General features: G+C 40.3%; 1 protein-coding gene across 5 annotated transcripts in view; it reads left to right on the top strand.

Moving 5' to 3' along the window:
- septin9b (septin 9b) overlaps window positions 1-14,542 on the top strand; it is a 69,585-nt gene that overhangs the window by 46,460 nt on the left and 8,583 nt on the right. For all 5 annotated transcript variants that reach the window (XM_080520222.1, XM_080520221.1, XM_080520220.1 and 2 more), the window contains 5 exons: window positions 4,508-4,693; window positions 8,473-8,601; window positions 8,745-8,826; window positions 9,047-9,184; window positions 12,933-13,050. In XM_080520222.1, coding sequence (XP_080376348.1) covers window positions 4,508-4,693; window positions 8,473-8,601; window positions 8,745-8,826; window positions 9,047-9,184; window positions 12,933-13,050 — 653 coding nt within the window. The remainder of the gene's footprint in view (window positions 1-4,507; window positions 4,694-8,472; window positions 8,602-8,744; window positions 8,827-9,046; window positions 9,185-12,932; window positions 13,051-14,542) is intronic.

Raw genomic sequence — 14,542 nt, 5'->3', positions numbered from 1 at the left:
AAGTTTTTTGTTGTCGTTATTGCATCAAAACGGCAAGAAATACTTCATTTTTGAACCTTCATTTCTTTTTTACACAGACCTATCTTTTATTTTAGAAGAACACATTAGCACTGTGATCAAAAACACCATCAACACATAGGACGTCCATGAGGTGAAATATTTCTGTAGATTAACACACTGACTGTAAATCCTTCCACATTCACAAGTTCCTTACGTACGCTGTCGATCATCAACCACACTATTTCGACAATTTAGTCAGTTTTCTCATTTCTTTTTCAACTCCTTGTTTCTTTAATTCATCTGTGCTTCTCCAGCTTATTCATAATAATAACAATACAAACTTCAAACTTATATAGTGGGTTGTTTTTTTAAATTTATTTTATTCATGGACATTGTTGGGTTTTTCTCTGGAGTTGAACCTTGTCACAGGAAAACAAAACTTTATTTAAAGCAGGGCTGAAAAATGATGAGGTGGCATTGGTGGATTGATGGAAACTGAATTTCTTTGGGGCTTTTCAAGAAGACAATACAAGCTTTGTTCCTGTTGATGGAAGTCACTCTGTGAATATTAAATGTAGGGTTCGATGTTGATCTGCTTGATGGGATTTTAATGGAAGCAGTTTTGAGTTATGTGTCAATGTGGTGTGGGGAGAAAGTATATCTGATCAAAAGTGGACACTGTGTGTTAGTTTTCCAGGAAGATTAGATTACAGACCCATGTGGAAAAAGAACGAAGTGGGTTTGATGCTTTATGGTAGTGGTTATTGACATCAAGCTTTATTTACATGTCTCATACTTTCTGAGATCTTACTGTGATATTTTAATGCTTGGTGAAGGTTGAGGCATCACAAGAAGGCTGCTGGAAAGCTGCTGTGTTTCCTGGTCTCCATAGACAGACACTGATGTTGAGGATTAATCAAAGCATCTTAAGCCTTTCGTCTGTACAAGACTGTGAAGTATCACTTCGATTAAAATGATGCAGTGTTTACAAGATTCATATAGTTATTACAAAGCTTAGTCTATTCAGGAATTGCCATGCATGCACTATAAACATCAATTACTACCTTGTAAAGCTGCTATGCTATAATTAATGCATCAAAAGGATTAAGAATACTTAGATATAACAGATCCCCTTTGATTTAAAGATGCATCAAAGACCGAAGCCTCTCATACCAAAATACAACTTGGAGGCTTCACTAACTGGCTGTACGTTTCACGCCATGCTCTTCAGTGCATTTTGTATTATAGTATTAAATGTCCTATCTTCATCCTTGAGAAGTCTGCAATGTAATTGCTCACCTGGAAATCTGAAGTGCAAGCCCCAACTGGAGTTAACTTGACTATAAAGCACTGACAATTCTCCCCTCTTAAAACCCCCACCTCTTATCTCAAGCCGTAGTGTTGGTGGAGTACAAACGAATATTAGGTGTATGTTCACAGAACAAAACCAACCGTTTTACTGCGGATATAAAAGTTGTGGTTTAGCTGCTGTGAAGAGACAAACAGGAAACCATAGCTTTGCAAGATAGAGCAGAAAATGAATCTTTATGACTGACTTAAAAAAAATAGATAATACCAAAAAGACAATGCCAACCTTGAGAGGAAGCGGTGTTGGATTCTACAGATCACAGACACACGGCAACATGAGACCTTCAGATATGGAGAGATAGATGTATAAAACCGAGAGACAGAACTTGAAACAGCCTCATAAATGCCCTCATTTGAAAATAAATGACTGGAGACTAGAGTAATCTCTTTGATGGGATATATCCATTCATGCAAAGAGAAAGCCTGACCTCATCTCCATTCATTGAGCAGAGTTCTCAAATCAGCTAATCCTAAAATTCAGCGTTTAGATGTCAGGAGGCAAAAAAAGAAGAAGAAGAAAAACCCCCCTCTGCCTTGTGTATTTATAGAAAGCGATTTTCATCCATAACATCTGCTGGCAATTTAAGATAGTTGTTTAGATTTGGAGGGTTTGTGTTAATTAGGAAAGATTAGTGGTAGGTCAAATATTCCTGTGTGTTTTCCTCATTAACAGAGGTTAGTGGAGTTCCAGTGATGCACCTGCTTTTCTGCAGTCCCCCCCACCACCCAAGTGTCTGTCTGTGTAACATGCATTTTGAATTTTGATGCATCTGGTGAGTCTGTGAGCACAATTTGTACTGAACTGCTGAGGCCACATCGCTGTGATCCCAATCAGTGAGCTTTTTGTTCATCTCCACCAAGGTTTGCATTGACAGATGTTATCAACACGTATCGTGGGACGTCAAAACACGTCTGCACAGATGTGACGATCAAACACCGTGGTAGACTTTTAAAAGCTGATAATTGCTCATCCCTTCCTAATCCATAGTTGTGAGATTATAGGAGGCATTTTCAGGAAGCGGCACTGATCTAAAATAATGAAAGATGTGATTAAAACGGCAGGATGGCTGACAAGCAGACACTTTTGGCTCTCCTTGTGTCTCTTCTCTCCTCCCCTCCCCTTCGAATGTCTGTCTTTCACACTTACCTGTTTTTGCTACTCTGTCTGTGTGCTTGCATCAGCTCGAGTGGGACTGTCTATTCTTAGAGAGCAGCCTTGTAAACCAATACAAAGCCTCAGGCCGGCGTGGTCACGGCGTCCTGAAGGCAGTTTGGCTGCAGACCTGGAATATGTCATTAGAGCTAATCTGCATGCTGTCATTGACGCAGTCAGACTCGTGATGGAGTTCAGTGCAGGGTTAGTCAAGTGACAATTTGCAACAGTATGCAAATAAACCGTAATGATGAATCGATCCGATAACCTCAGTATTATTGTATCACATCCAGCAGTGCTGCGTCAGGTTTCTCGAGGATGGCAACACTACAGTGAAGCAGCCTCTAGATCACTATGATGTGGCGGTGACAGGAGGTTCACATTACAGTGTGATTTGGGCTTTTCTCTAGAATTTTCAAGGTGGCCTTTTGCTAACGGATAGGATTAATTCCGCTGGAGCAAAAGAAACTGCCTTAACTTGAAGAAATAATTGTACAAAAATACAACCCTTCATAGTGATCATATGCTGACCGATGATAATAGGTTCATTGGATTTGATCCAAACTGCTGGCAGCACAGTCCAGTGGTTAACCATTAAACTGTCAGAGGACTGAAACTTAGAAGGACTGATGATTACTAAAGAGATTGTCAAAGTTGTGGTAAGCCTTTCTTGTTTTCTTTATATTTTGCTTGCAAGAAAAGAATGGGGTGTTGATTTATAAATATACACCTTTTGGTTTTTGCCATGTCTAAGTGTGGAGGAGGTCAACATTGTCAAGTTACCGTACATTCAAATGCGTGAGGGCAGATGGGTCCTGAAGCCGTCATGAAAGCACCAGTGCTGAGACGAGCGCTGGGCAACTCGCGCTTCTGCATCACCGGCAGCTGAAGAAAGCTGTATTGTTTTTTTTTTGGTTGGAAGGTCTGTTTTTCAAGGTTACTTGGAAAGTGTTACTGTTAGAAAGATCACATCTCTTACAACCTCCCACTATGTCTTTCACTGCGATCACACACGTTGTCTTGTCTAACGGCCCAGGAAGACACAACATGGCAGAACACTCAATATCACAAAATCCACCTCATCCAAACCTCTTTGGTAATTGTATTCATAGAAAGAAATGTGAGACTCATGTATCTGCTCTTTTGTGACATGAAAAAAAAACAAAAAACAATCGACCATAAAACTTTGTGAATGCTCGTGTTTGCAGCTGTTATAGTTTGTGGAGAATAGACCTGGCACTCTGAATGCATGCCGCTCACCCAGAAAGAGATAGTCAGGATGTCTGTCTCCATTTGGTTTCAGGTATATGCACCTGTGGTTTGTAGTGTCTGCTCGCATAACCTCACAAAGTAACATGTTTGTGTCACAGCACAGGAAATATAGTCTCCTCCTTAATGAAGACAAGTGAATATGCCACTGCAAGCACGTACTAGAATATTTGGCAGCCGGAGTCGGGGTTGAGCTTTAGTTTGTTGTTGCAGCACTGCCTTGGCCCACAAACTTTTTCTTGGAGCAGCTGAGCCTCTCTAAGGTGAGGTAAGCTGTGATCTGAAGGTCTGTTCGTTTTAATTTGTTGCTGAGAAAAAAAACCTTGCTCCTATTTCACTATCGATTTAACTCCCATAACTGTCTTCTCACATGTGCTTTACTGAAATAGCTCCTGTTCAAAGTTTCTGCATCATTGAAGGCACAGAAGCAGCTGTATTCTTGCTCCTTTACGATTCAAACAGTTTAGCTGATCATTACGGTCTTACATGCTCACTTGTACAAGGTTGGGTGCTCACAAATGAGATTTCTCTTTTCATGCTTTGTATCCTGTTTCACATAGGAAATGAACCACTTAGATCAGTATCTTTTATTTCCTTTGCATTTATTCTTATGTTCATAAGTGCTCAGCTCACTTATTATTGTTTTTTGCATTTACACCCGATTCCATGTTTCATTTTGTAGATGCTAAATGTCTCTTTGATCTGTGTATTCCTCAGGGTCAGAGGTCAATCTGAGCCATAACAACATGTCTGAGTCCGCCAAGCCCCACCACCCCAACCCCCAAGGTAAAGGGGAGAAGACCCACATCGGTGACTTCAGCTATGTGGGCATCGACGCCATCCTGGAGCAGATGAGGAGGAAGGCCATGAAGCAAGGCTTTGAGCTCAACATCATGGTAGTGGGTGAGTACACACACACAAACCCTCAATTAATGAAACCATGTGTCATCTCTAACCTTGTCAAATTACATGGTGAGGCGGATGCAGCTGGAATGTTGCGTAGAAGAAGATATTCATAGTGCGAAATGGTGGTCATATTGTAGAAACTGCTAAAAATGCTTCATGATGTAATAACATGGAGCCTCAACTGTCCATATTGAGCTGGATTATGCCTTTATGTGAGATTTAGATTAAACCATTCTCCAATCTAAACTGACACAGATGTTCCCGAGAGGACTTGAAAGCTGTAATTGAGCCCAAATGTGTTGTGTTTATAGCGGTTATTGACTTGCTGCAAAAAAATCTAGCAAATAGAGAAAAAAAAGATCAGATGGGAACAATTTAAAAGTTTTTCATGTTCTGGAGCAACGACACAAATTCAGAACAGAGCAGTATGCGGTGAGATGCTATGCTGCAAGTCAGCATCAAACTTGCACAGAAATTTCCCTTCTGAATTAATACTGTTGCGTAGAACTTGCCTTACACACCGTGCTTAATTTTTACATGTTTGACCCGCAAACAGCTCAACTTTTTTCCAAACTTCCAAATATGAGCTTTGAAGCGAGAAAAAATAAATGAAAAAGTGTCTATTTGCATGTTTGGCCTTGCTTCACTTGTTCTGGTAGGAGTGAGCCAGCGTGCATGCATGTGTGTCTGCCTACGGTTTGACAAACACACTCCCTTGAGTGGATGAAAGGAGGCTGTCACACCAAGAAAGTGGCGTAATGATGGCAATTACTCTAACAAGCTGAAGCACACACTCCTGTGGCTACACACCACCAATTTGATCACCACCATCAAGTCTATGTGCAGTCATATGCACTTATATACACTTATCTATAATTGTACTTGCAAACGTGTATGCATGCAGGTAGGCACATATGCAACAGAAACAAACATATGCACATGCAAAGAAAGGAATGTCCAAATGTGCTTTTATTACACGCTGAGAAAAGAAACCTTGCTCAACTACCAATTAGATATTTAATGTTTTTTTTGTGGGTAGACTTCAGTTATTTTGATTTAATTTCCTGCAGAGCAATGTTTTCGCACACAGCTTCAGCGGCATGTCAGTGCAGCCCCAAGGAAACGTCTCTTAACATTGCAAACACCTACTGGTTGCATGGATACGGTTGATCAGAAGAGGTTTGTTGATTTTGCAGAGTTTTGAAGGGTTAACTGAAAGTGTAGAATGGCTTTTAAGATTAAAAAAAGAGAAAAGGCCTGAAATGACATATGTGCATCACTGTTGTCATTCATTTGCTGGCAGTCTGCACATTTCTGCTTATCGCTGACTCGTATCAGGTTGCAGTGCTCAGACACCTCCAGGAGAAATTAAATGTGCATACTGATACAATATCTTGTGCAAAACTGAAAAAAAAAAAATAATCACATCTTTTTGACTCCAGTAAAATATGCTAAATGATCACAATGCTCAAGCTGTAAAGACTTTTCATGTGCATTACTTGATTAATTTTCAGGACTTTCCAAAGAAATGTGTCTTAAATATTTTCCTAACGCATCAGTGAAGTACGCCTTACTGAAAACCAGTATTGACATGCCATTTAGGCATGCATCATTACATTGTGAAAGATGTTTCTCAGTCCTGTTGGTTCATTTGATAGTTCACATTATGTTGTAACCATTCTTACAGAGGGGCGTGTGGCATTTTGGAAATAGTTGTTCTATGCTGATATCACATATTGCTACAGTTGTTAAATGGGCACACGCTCACACTTGTGGTACGGCTTCCTGGTAAAGACCAAAGTTAAGAAAGGGAGATGAATGTGCGTACCACTTTAACTTCCTCCGTGCTCACTCTGGCATTTTAAACATTATACTAATGCATGTAAACAAAACACATGCTGGAAAGCTTTTGTCATGTACATTGTGTGTATTGACTTCCACAGCAATGCACGTTGGCTTGTTTCTAATCATTATTTTAACCACCTAAGACCAGCTTAAAAATGTTTAAGGAATTACAACAACTGCAGAAATCTAACTTGTGTGTACAATAATCACAGTCTGTTGATTCTATTGCACATGTTAAACCCATCTTGGCCTCTTTGTCCCGGTGAGAGGTCTTTGATCTGTCCTGCCTTCAAACTTGGACTGTAATCGAACTGCACGAGAGTTCATTTGGTGTCACATCTGCGTTTGGATTGACAACATTCACACTTTCACAAACGTTATTACGCAAGGAATATAATTGAACATTGATTTGATGAACTGAATTATCGCAGAAGGTTTTTGACCACTTAAAAGTCTCAGCATGTAGCGACTCAGATGGCTCGTGAGGATGTGAAAGATTAAAGCAGCTGCGGTTGGAATGCTGTCCCTTGTGGTCTTGCAGTATTAAGACACATTTGCCTAATAATTGCTCTCAGCAAGCTGACCGCAGCCGAGGTGTCCGTGGAAGTGTGTGTGTCTCTGAGCAAGAGCGTGAAAATGTGAGTGTATGCTTGTGGGTGTATGTGACCGGACACACTGCATTAGAAGTACAAGTGTGTGCGAGCATCTCTGTGTTTGGGAGAGAAGAGGTGGAAAAGGGTGCCTTGGGTGTCACAGGGGGGCTGGCAGCTTGGCAACGCTCCACACGCCACAGTAGATGCCCATAGGGGCAGCGAGCATTATGTGATGTCGGGCACAGTTGGTGTGTGATTCTTTCATGTAAGAATAATTCAATTGCAAATGTACCATTTTTGTAAAGTTTAGATTCTTATTATTTTTTTATTTTTTTGGAAAGCCAAACACTACTTTTAGCAGGTCACATCTGTTATACTATCCAGAACAAGTGAAAGCATTACATGTGCTATCATGAAAAATAGATCTTATGAGGATGAAATCCGTTTTTCCATTTTCTTTATCCGTGTCTGAAGATTCAATGTTTACATTTAGTTTTAATTTATTTTGTTGTTTGTTTTTAAATAAAACCAACTTGGCAGATATGTTTATTGCACAAACAGTATGAGTTACACAAATATTGTACCTGACTAAGTGGTTTTATTTGTACGTGTCTCCTTGATTCAGTAAGAAATTCCAGATGTAAACATTTAGATTGTTCCTGTTATATTTAATGTAATCTAGGCCTGAATGGAAAATATGAGGATAGTTGTTATCCTAAAGGGTAATGTAAAATATCAACTAAAGTCATTAACTTTGATATATTTAATCAGAAAGAAAATGGTACGAGAGTTTTGTTTTGATTCATCCACTGATCAGTTTTGTCGGGTCCTCCTGAGAATAAATACCCAGATAGTCTTGACGTGGCTGAACACTGTGGTCCATCGTAAAAAACAAAAAAAAAAATCCTGTTTATTTAACTATAAATCTTGAAGACAACCATGCTCGATGGAGAATCCGTTACTGCAGACACAACTCGTGAGAGATTGCCCCCGATGGCTGATCCATCTTGCATGTGTGTGGCGCAAAACAGTGCATCTGTCCTGTTGGCCTCCCACCAGTTGTTCATCTGACCCTGCAGCTGTCCTGCTACATTTGTGGTCTGTTAAAACATGCTCATGATGCAGCCTATTCATTAGGGTTGATGTCATGTATGTATGACAGAGTGAAGTCACTGTTTGGTGGGAAAAAGTTAACAGTTAACAGATTCTTGTCCTGAGCGAGTTTAACCTTGCGGTTGTCTCCAGGGTTAAAACATTAGCCAGTCCCTTCTCACTTTGTCTCAATAATGTTTTTGTTCCTGTGTATCTTTTTTTTTAAATTATTATTATTATGATCAGGGCAAAGTGGCCTCGGGAAGTCCACGCTGATGAACACGCTGTTTAAATCCAAGGTGAGCCGCAAGTCAGTGCTGCCCAACCCGGAGGAAAGGATCCCCAAGACGATCGAGATCAAGTCCATCAGTCACGGTGGGCCGGTTTTAAAATTTGAGAGTTTCCAACCTGTTGTTTGTTCATAAAACACCATTAATTTGCAACATCTGTGTTTGCCTGCTGTTTTTTCCCATAATATCATCAAGACAGTCCTCATCAATTAGTTTTCATTTTCATAGATATTGAAGAAAAAGGAGTGAGGATGAAGCTCACAGTCATCGATACGCCTGGATTTGGGGATCAAATCAACAATGAAAACTGGTGAGTAAAAGAGTTCAAGATGTGCAGCAGCTGTACACAAATATCTTAAATGCCTGATGTATTCATTTCACATGGAATCCATTAAAATCACCAGCCAGTCTTTGACGTGTGTTTTCTAGCATTTAATAGCATTTATTTAGATGCACTAATGTGACCAAGTCAATGCACACGTTGTGATTTTGATTGTAGTGCTCACGAGGAATCTGTTTCTTTTTATTAGCTGGCAGCCCATTATGAAGTTCATCAATGACCAGTATGAAGCTTACCTGCAGGAAGAAATCAACATCAACAGGAAGAAAAGGATCCCCGACTCCCGGGTGCACTGCTGCATATACTTCATACCCCCCACCGGCCACTGGTAAGACCTCATCTTGTAGAGACGCTCATGCTTATGACTAAGTGCCCCACTTTTTTCTCCCGCAAACCCAGGGATGAATCACCCCCTCTCCTGACCTGCTGTCGCTCCAAAGCTCCTTTAACAAGTCCCTCTCCAGCTTTTCCTTCTCAGTTCCCTCCATAACGACCACATGTGAATCTTGTTCTCTCCTCAGAGACACTTCAGTCAGTTGAAGAGTCAGATTTCACTAAGAAACTGGACCCTTCCTTTCCCACTGTTGAGAGAAGAAGAGAGACAGGGACATGCATGAGTCTCTGAAGTGTGGTTCATACAAAAAATAGTGGAAGTATAGCTTGAGGGTTGTAGTGCTACATGCTTGCCAGGTCAGGCCACAGCTTTGACTCAATTCTGTTAAAAAAAACATAAAAAACAATGATTGGATGTTTAAAAAATGGTTCAGAATGTTCATTATCAATCTGTGTCTTCACTCCTTATTTCTCTGTTTAATTTGGGTTAACTAGGTAAATTAGGTTAATTAGGGTGAGCACATTAGTGGTAAAATCCAACATGACTGGTTTGAGACTGTGTGTACAAAAGACAACACTAGCCAAAACAAAAAGATTGTTAGATTATTTTGCTAAGAAACTTAAATTTGTAGTTTCTCAAGGGAATGTGTCTTGTTTAAAGGACTATTTGAGGTTGTTTGCTTCACTTACAAGGTAACGCGAACCACCAAGGTGACGCTGTATGTTCTTTGATAAAGCCGTGAAAGGTTAGTGTTTCTCAAGACATACTGGCAAACAAAAAGAAATCAAGAGGTTGCAGTACAATGAAAAAGTTCATTTCAACACAATTCAATTTAAACACGAAGGCCCATTAATTTTAAGTTTATTACACATAAACTGGAGTATTTCAACCCTTTAAAATTTCCTGTATAAGTAATGATAGCCAAACATGTATCATCTGAAATTATTCGAGTAGTTCAAATAGATCAGGTGTTTTTTAATTCCATCCACCTCCCATACTGCTCTTCTTGACTTTATAAAACCTGGAGTCATTCCCAGCTGACTACGGTTGAATGCAACGTAAAACCTGAATGGGTCACTAGTTCATCACAGGGCAAACACAGTCACACTCAAATTCACACCGACTGGCAATTTAGAGTCACCAGTTACCGGTACCTGAAATCTATCATTTTGGACTGTGTGAGGAAACCAGAGTACCTGGATTAAACACAGACACAACATGCAGACTCCAAACAAAAGAGCCTGACTCGGACAGGAACAAATACGACCCCGCTTGAAAGATTTTAGTCCGAGTGAAACAATAACTGTCGGACATATTTTATTCATTGATTCATTTATTTATTTTTCTGATACGTCTGAATACAAATACTCAACACATCCATTTTCTTTACTAATATTTGATCCACGCAGCCAAATAATGGACCCCCTCAGCTGCTGCTTTGCATTTCGATGCTCCAGTAACTCAACAGTCGACCAATTAAACATTCCCTCTCCGGGTGCAGCATGACGGCCTGTTTGACAGACCCCCTCATCATCTGCTCATGTCACCACAGCTGCCGCTTCACAGAGTACATGTTTCTGTGTGTGTGCCCTTCCTCGTGGAAAAGCAGGATGCGGGGACCGGACTCAAGTGGGCAGTCGAACAAGCTCGCACTTGTTGCGGATGCCCAGGGTGTGTTGGTGTTTCATCTCACCTACAGCTGCAGAGTTCAGCCCATTCAACCCCTAAAATACACTCCTCACGTGTGCTTTCCTCTCCGTTAATCCTCAAGATATTTTTTTTCTTATCACACTATAATCACTGTTGCACATATAAAGTACATGAGAAAATGTGCACGCTGCGCTGAAACATGTTCATGAATGTATTGAAAATGTACACATCTGTGTGGAGGAAGCATCTCACATGAAGGCAAACATATGGTGGTAGAAAAAAGAAAAATAAGAGACATATGTTGGGGCTACCATTGTGACATTGCATATAGTGGAAATGATTTAATGGTAAGCCTTACATCAACTCAGTTTCTGTGCATGTGAAGGATCATACAACATTCTGCAGATTTTATCTGGGGGGCCTGTGAACTTAGTGTTGTTATTTTTTTTTTTTTTAATACACAGTAAAAGCTGCTTAGGTTTTCAGTTGTAGCCACTTAACTTAATTACACAGACACGGTACCAAAAACTTCTGGATGGCTCTTCAATTTGACCGAGAATGACAGGCAGGAAAACGATGCCAGACTGAGACACTCCGTTGCTGAATAAATTCTCTTCTCGTGCTGTATTTTGTTTGGGGGAGTTGTGTTGGAGACTCAGAGGTAATTTGCAAGTAATTTGCTTTTGAGTTGTTTCTGTGGTTTCAGATAGAGGAGCCTTTTCGAGTGAAGCAGAGTGCAGTCTGGCATCAGTAGCCATTTTTGATAATGGCAGAGTCAGCCACACTATTTTCCCTCTGGGTAGTCTTGTTGTTACCTCATTTAACATGTCTTCCTGGGAAAAGGAAGGCTGTACTTTGACTCTCATCATCTCAAGACTGGTTTCTGATGCATTACAGGAAAAAGGGAGTAGAGTGCTTTTTGCACTGATTGCCTGTTTCCTATACATTACAATCTACTACAGAGGCCACCCATTTATTTAAATGTGATAGCTTTTTTTAGTGTCACAAATAGCTGAATTTCCATATGCATGCCAACATGAAAGTATACATCTGGGCACACATGCATCCATGTATATGATATATGTATTCTTTGTATGCCATATGTTCGTGTGAGGGGGATATACTGTATGTGTACATGCGGAAGTGTGCATGTAGGGTCAGTCATGCATATAATGCAGCGCACATGCCTGTTTGTTTATTTCTGCCTCTGGCCTTGCTCTCTTCTTCTTTGATATTCTTTCATCCATTCTTTTTGCTCTTATATTTCACTTGACATTTGTCCCGTGAGCATTCAATGCTTCACTTACTCTGCATCACTCATGTCTGCTTACCTTTGTGCAGCATGTCTCTCCTCTTTCTCCTTCCATGCTTCGTGCAACTTGCACTCACCAGTGTCTCCATCCTATTTTGATGGTGACTCGTCTGTCAGTTGCTGTGGAGCTTCTCCTCCAGCTGCCCCTGGGTCTTTTGAACCAGACTGGCCTGGCCTGGCTTGGCAGGGGCTAATTGGAGGGCAGAGCAGATAGCATGAAGGAAGCCTGTCTGGAGGAGCAACTGGAGGCAACAGTGTAACAAAAAAACTCACGGACATGGACAGAAGTGCAGTGTATAACAGTGTATGGGCAGCGAATTTAAGTGCAATTTTAAAGGAGAAAATGTGAGTGAAAGAACTGAATTGTATTGGCTAATATGGTTAACCCTGCTTTAATTCCTTGAAATCACATCGAGGAAAGAGAAAAAACTCCACATAAAAAAAATGGTTCCTCTGGATGCTGGGAACATTAGTGACTGAGGTTGAATGCATGTAACGGAATAGACCATTATTGCCCTCTAATGGCTGCCATGTTTCATTACATGCTTTCTCAATAATTTTCTTGCAAAAAACTGCAGAAAAAAGTATTGTAACAACCATGGACGAAAGCACATTCATGGAAACTTACAATTTTACTGTTATTTCAAGGAAAAAATAAGAGTCGCATGTACGGTAGCTCTTATCTATTTCTTACTCGTTTGCGTCTGGTAGAGCCTGAAAATCTTGAACATGCACAATCAAAAGTGTTGTTTCTTTTGTTTTGTTTTTTAATTCCCTCAGTCTTCGACCTTTGGATGTGGAGTTCATGAGGCGTCTCAGTAAGGTGGTCAACATTGTTCCTGTCATCGCCAAGGCCGACACGCTCACCCTGGAGGAGAGGGACTACTTCAAACAGACGGTGAGAGGAGGGCGTCTGGGCGGATTCGTGGATGCACCCATATGTTAGAGTTCCAGGGCTGTTTGAACAATAGATATTCTGGGTGTGCACTCCCTTGGTTTCCTGTTTCCTGCCATCACACCTGCAATAACCCACAAATGCTCTTTCGTGACATTAAAATACACACATGAAGTGCATTAGTAGGTCAGCTGGCAGGTGTGTGTGCATCACTAACAACTGGTTGGTTCCATGTAGACGGCTGCCAGCCACCGTCACCAGCATCCAGCTGGCCAAACCAGACGTAACCGCCCTGAGAAGTACAGTATGATCTGCGCAACTGTAACACTTTGAACGTCCAGCTCAATCCAGACTGAAGCATTTAAGAGCTGTATATCTGAAGTATTTATTTTTCTGAGCGGTGATCCACAACTCTGGAGTCTGGCTCTTTTTTTAGACGTGAAACCTTTGCCCACTTGCCAGCTGAGCAGGCAGGCAAGGCCGTTCATTACCCCACAATTACAGCCTCACAGTGCAACGCAGCCAAGTTCAAAGAGGTCTCCACCGTACACTGAGGCATGATTGGAATTAAAAGTTTAAGAGTTGCATTTCTGTAAAACCCCAATTATGTGTTTGTTTCTACAAAAAAATAAAGCTGATATTTTATGAGTTTTACACACATAAATATGAAGTTTTATAACCCATCAACTGATTTTTAGCTTACAGCAGTTGCTTTGTTAAATTTCTTTATCAAAATTGTATGCACAGTCTGAAGACGTGAAAAAAAATTTTGGTTGTAAGATATATATCAAGTAGAATTTGTGAACTCCATTGCCTTTTCTCCCGTGCCTAAACATTTACTATTTGCAAAAATTGTTTTGACTGGAAGAATCAGAATGGTAATCAATGCATTTTTCCCGTCATACTACAAACGGGAAAATATTTCACCTGCATCAGCACTTTATGATCATAAAATTTGTCAATGCCCCATCAGTAGTTTGATGAGGATTTACCCAGAAATCCCAGTATGGAAATAATACATGCATTCATTATTAGAATGCTTGGCCTGTCCTGTCAAGTTGTTCCTCTTCGGCAGTATCTTGAATTTTGGGATTATTGCAGTCAAAATGCATTGTTTTCATACAACAATTCAATTTTAATGGTGGAAAGCATTAAAACCTTTAAAACTGTGGCATCTTCAAAATCATCATGAATTCATGGAATCATTTTCTTCCTATTATGTGTGCATAACTTTTCAATAATGGCTGCAACTACCACCCTCTTTTGTTTTTATTGAATCAGCTTCAAAACATGCGCTTCAATATGAAAAAGACAAAATAAAAGTTATTATTGCAGCTCTCAAACCAGACTTGTACTCCTCGGAGTTACGAAAGCTACTACTTCTACAAGCAGCATAACACTGAGTCACTTCAATATTTTTGTCATTGTCCAAGCTGAGGCAATGAGCCCATTTAATGGTTGTTGGTGGGGAAAAAAAGCCAAAAGTGGCTGTCCA

Source organism: Blennius ocellaris, assembly GCF_963422515.1.
Source record: "Blennius ocellaris genome assembly, chromosome: 3".
Lineage (NCBI taxonomy): Eukaryota > Metazoa > Chordata > Actinopteri > Blenniiformes > Blenniidae > Blennius > Blennius ocellaris.
This window is presented reverse-complemented; position numbering and strand designations above follow the sequence as displayed.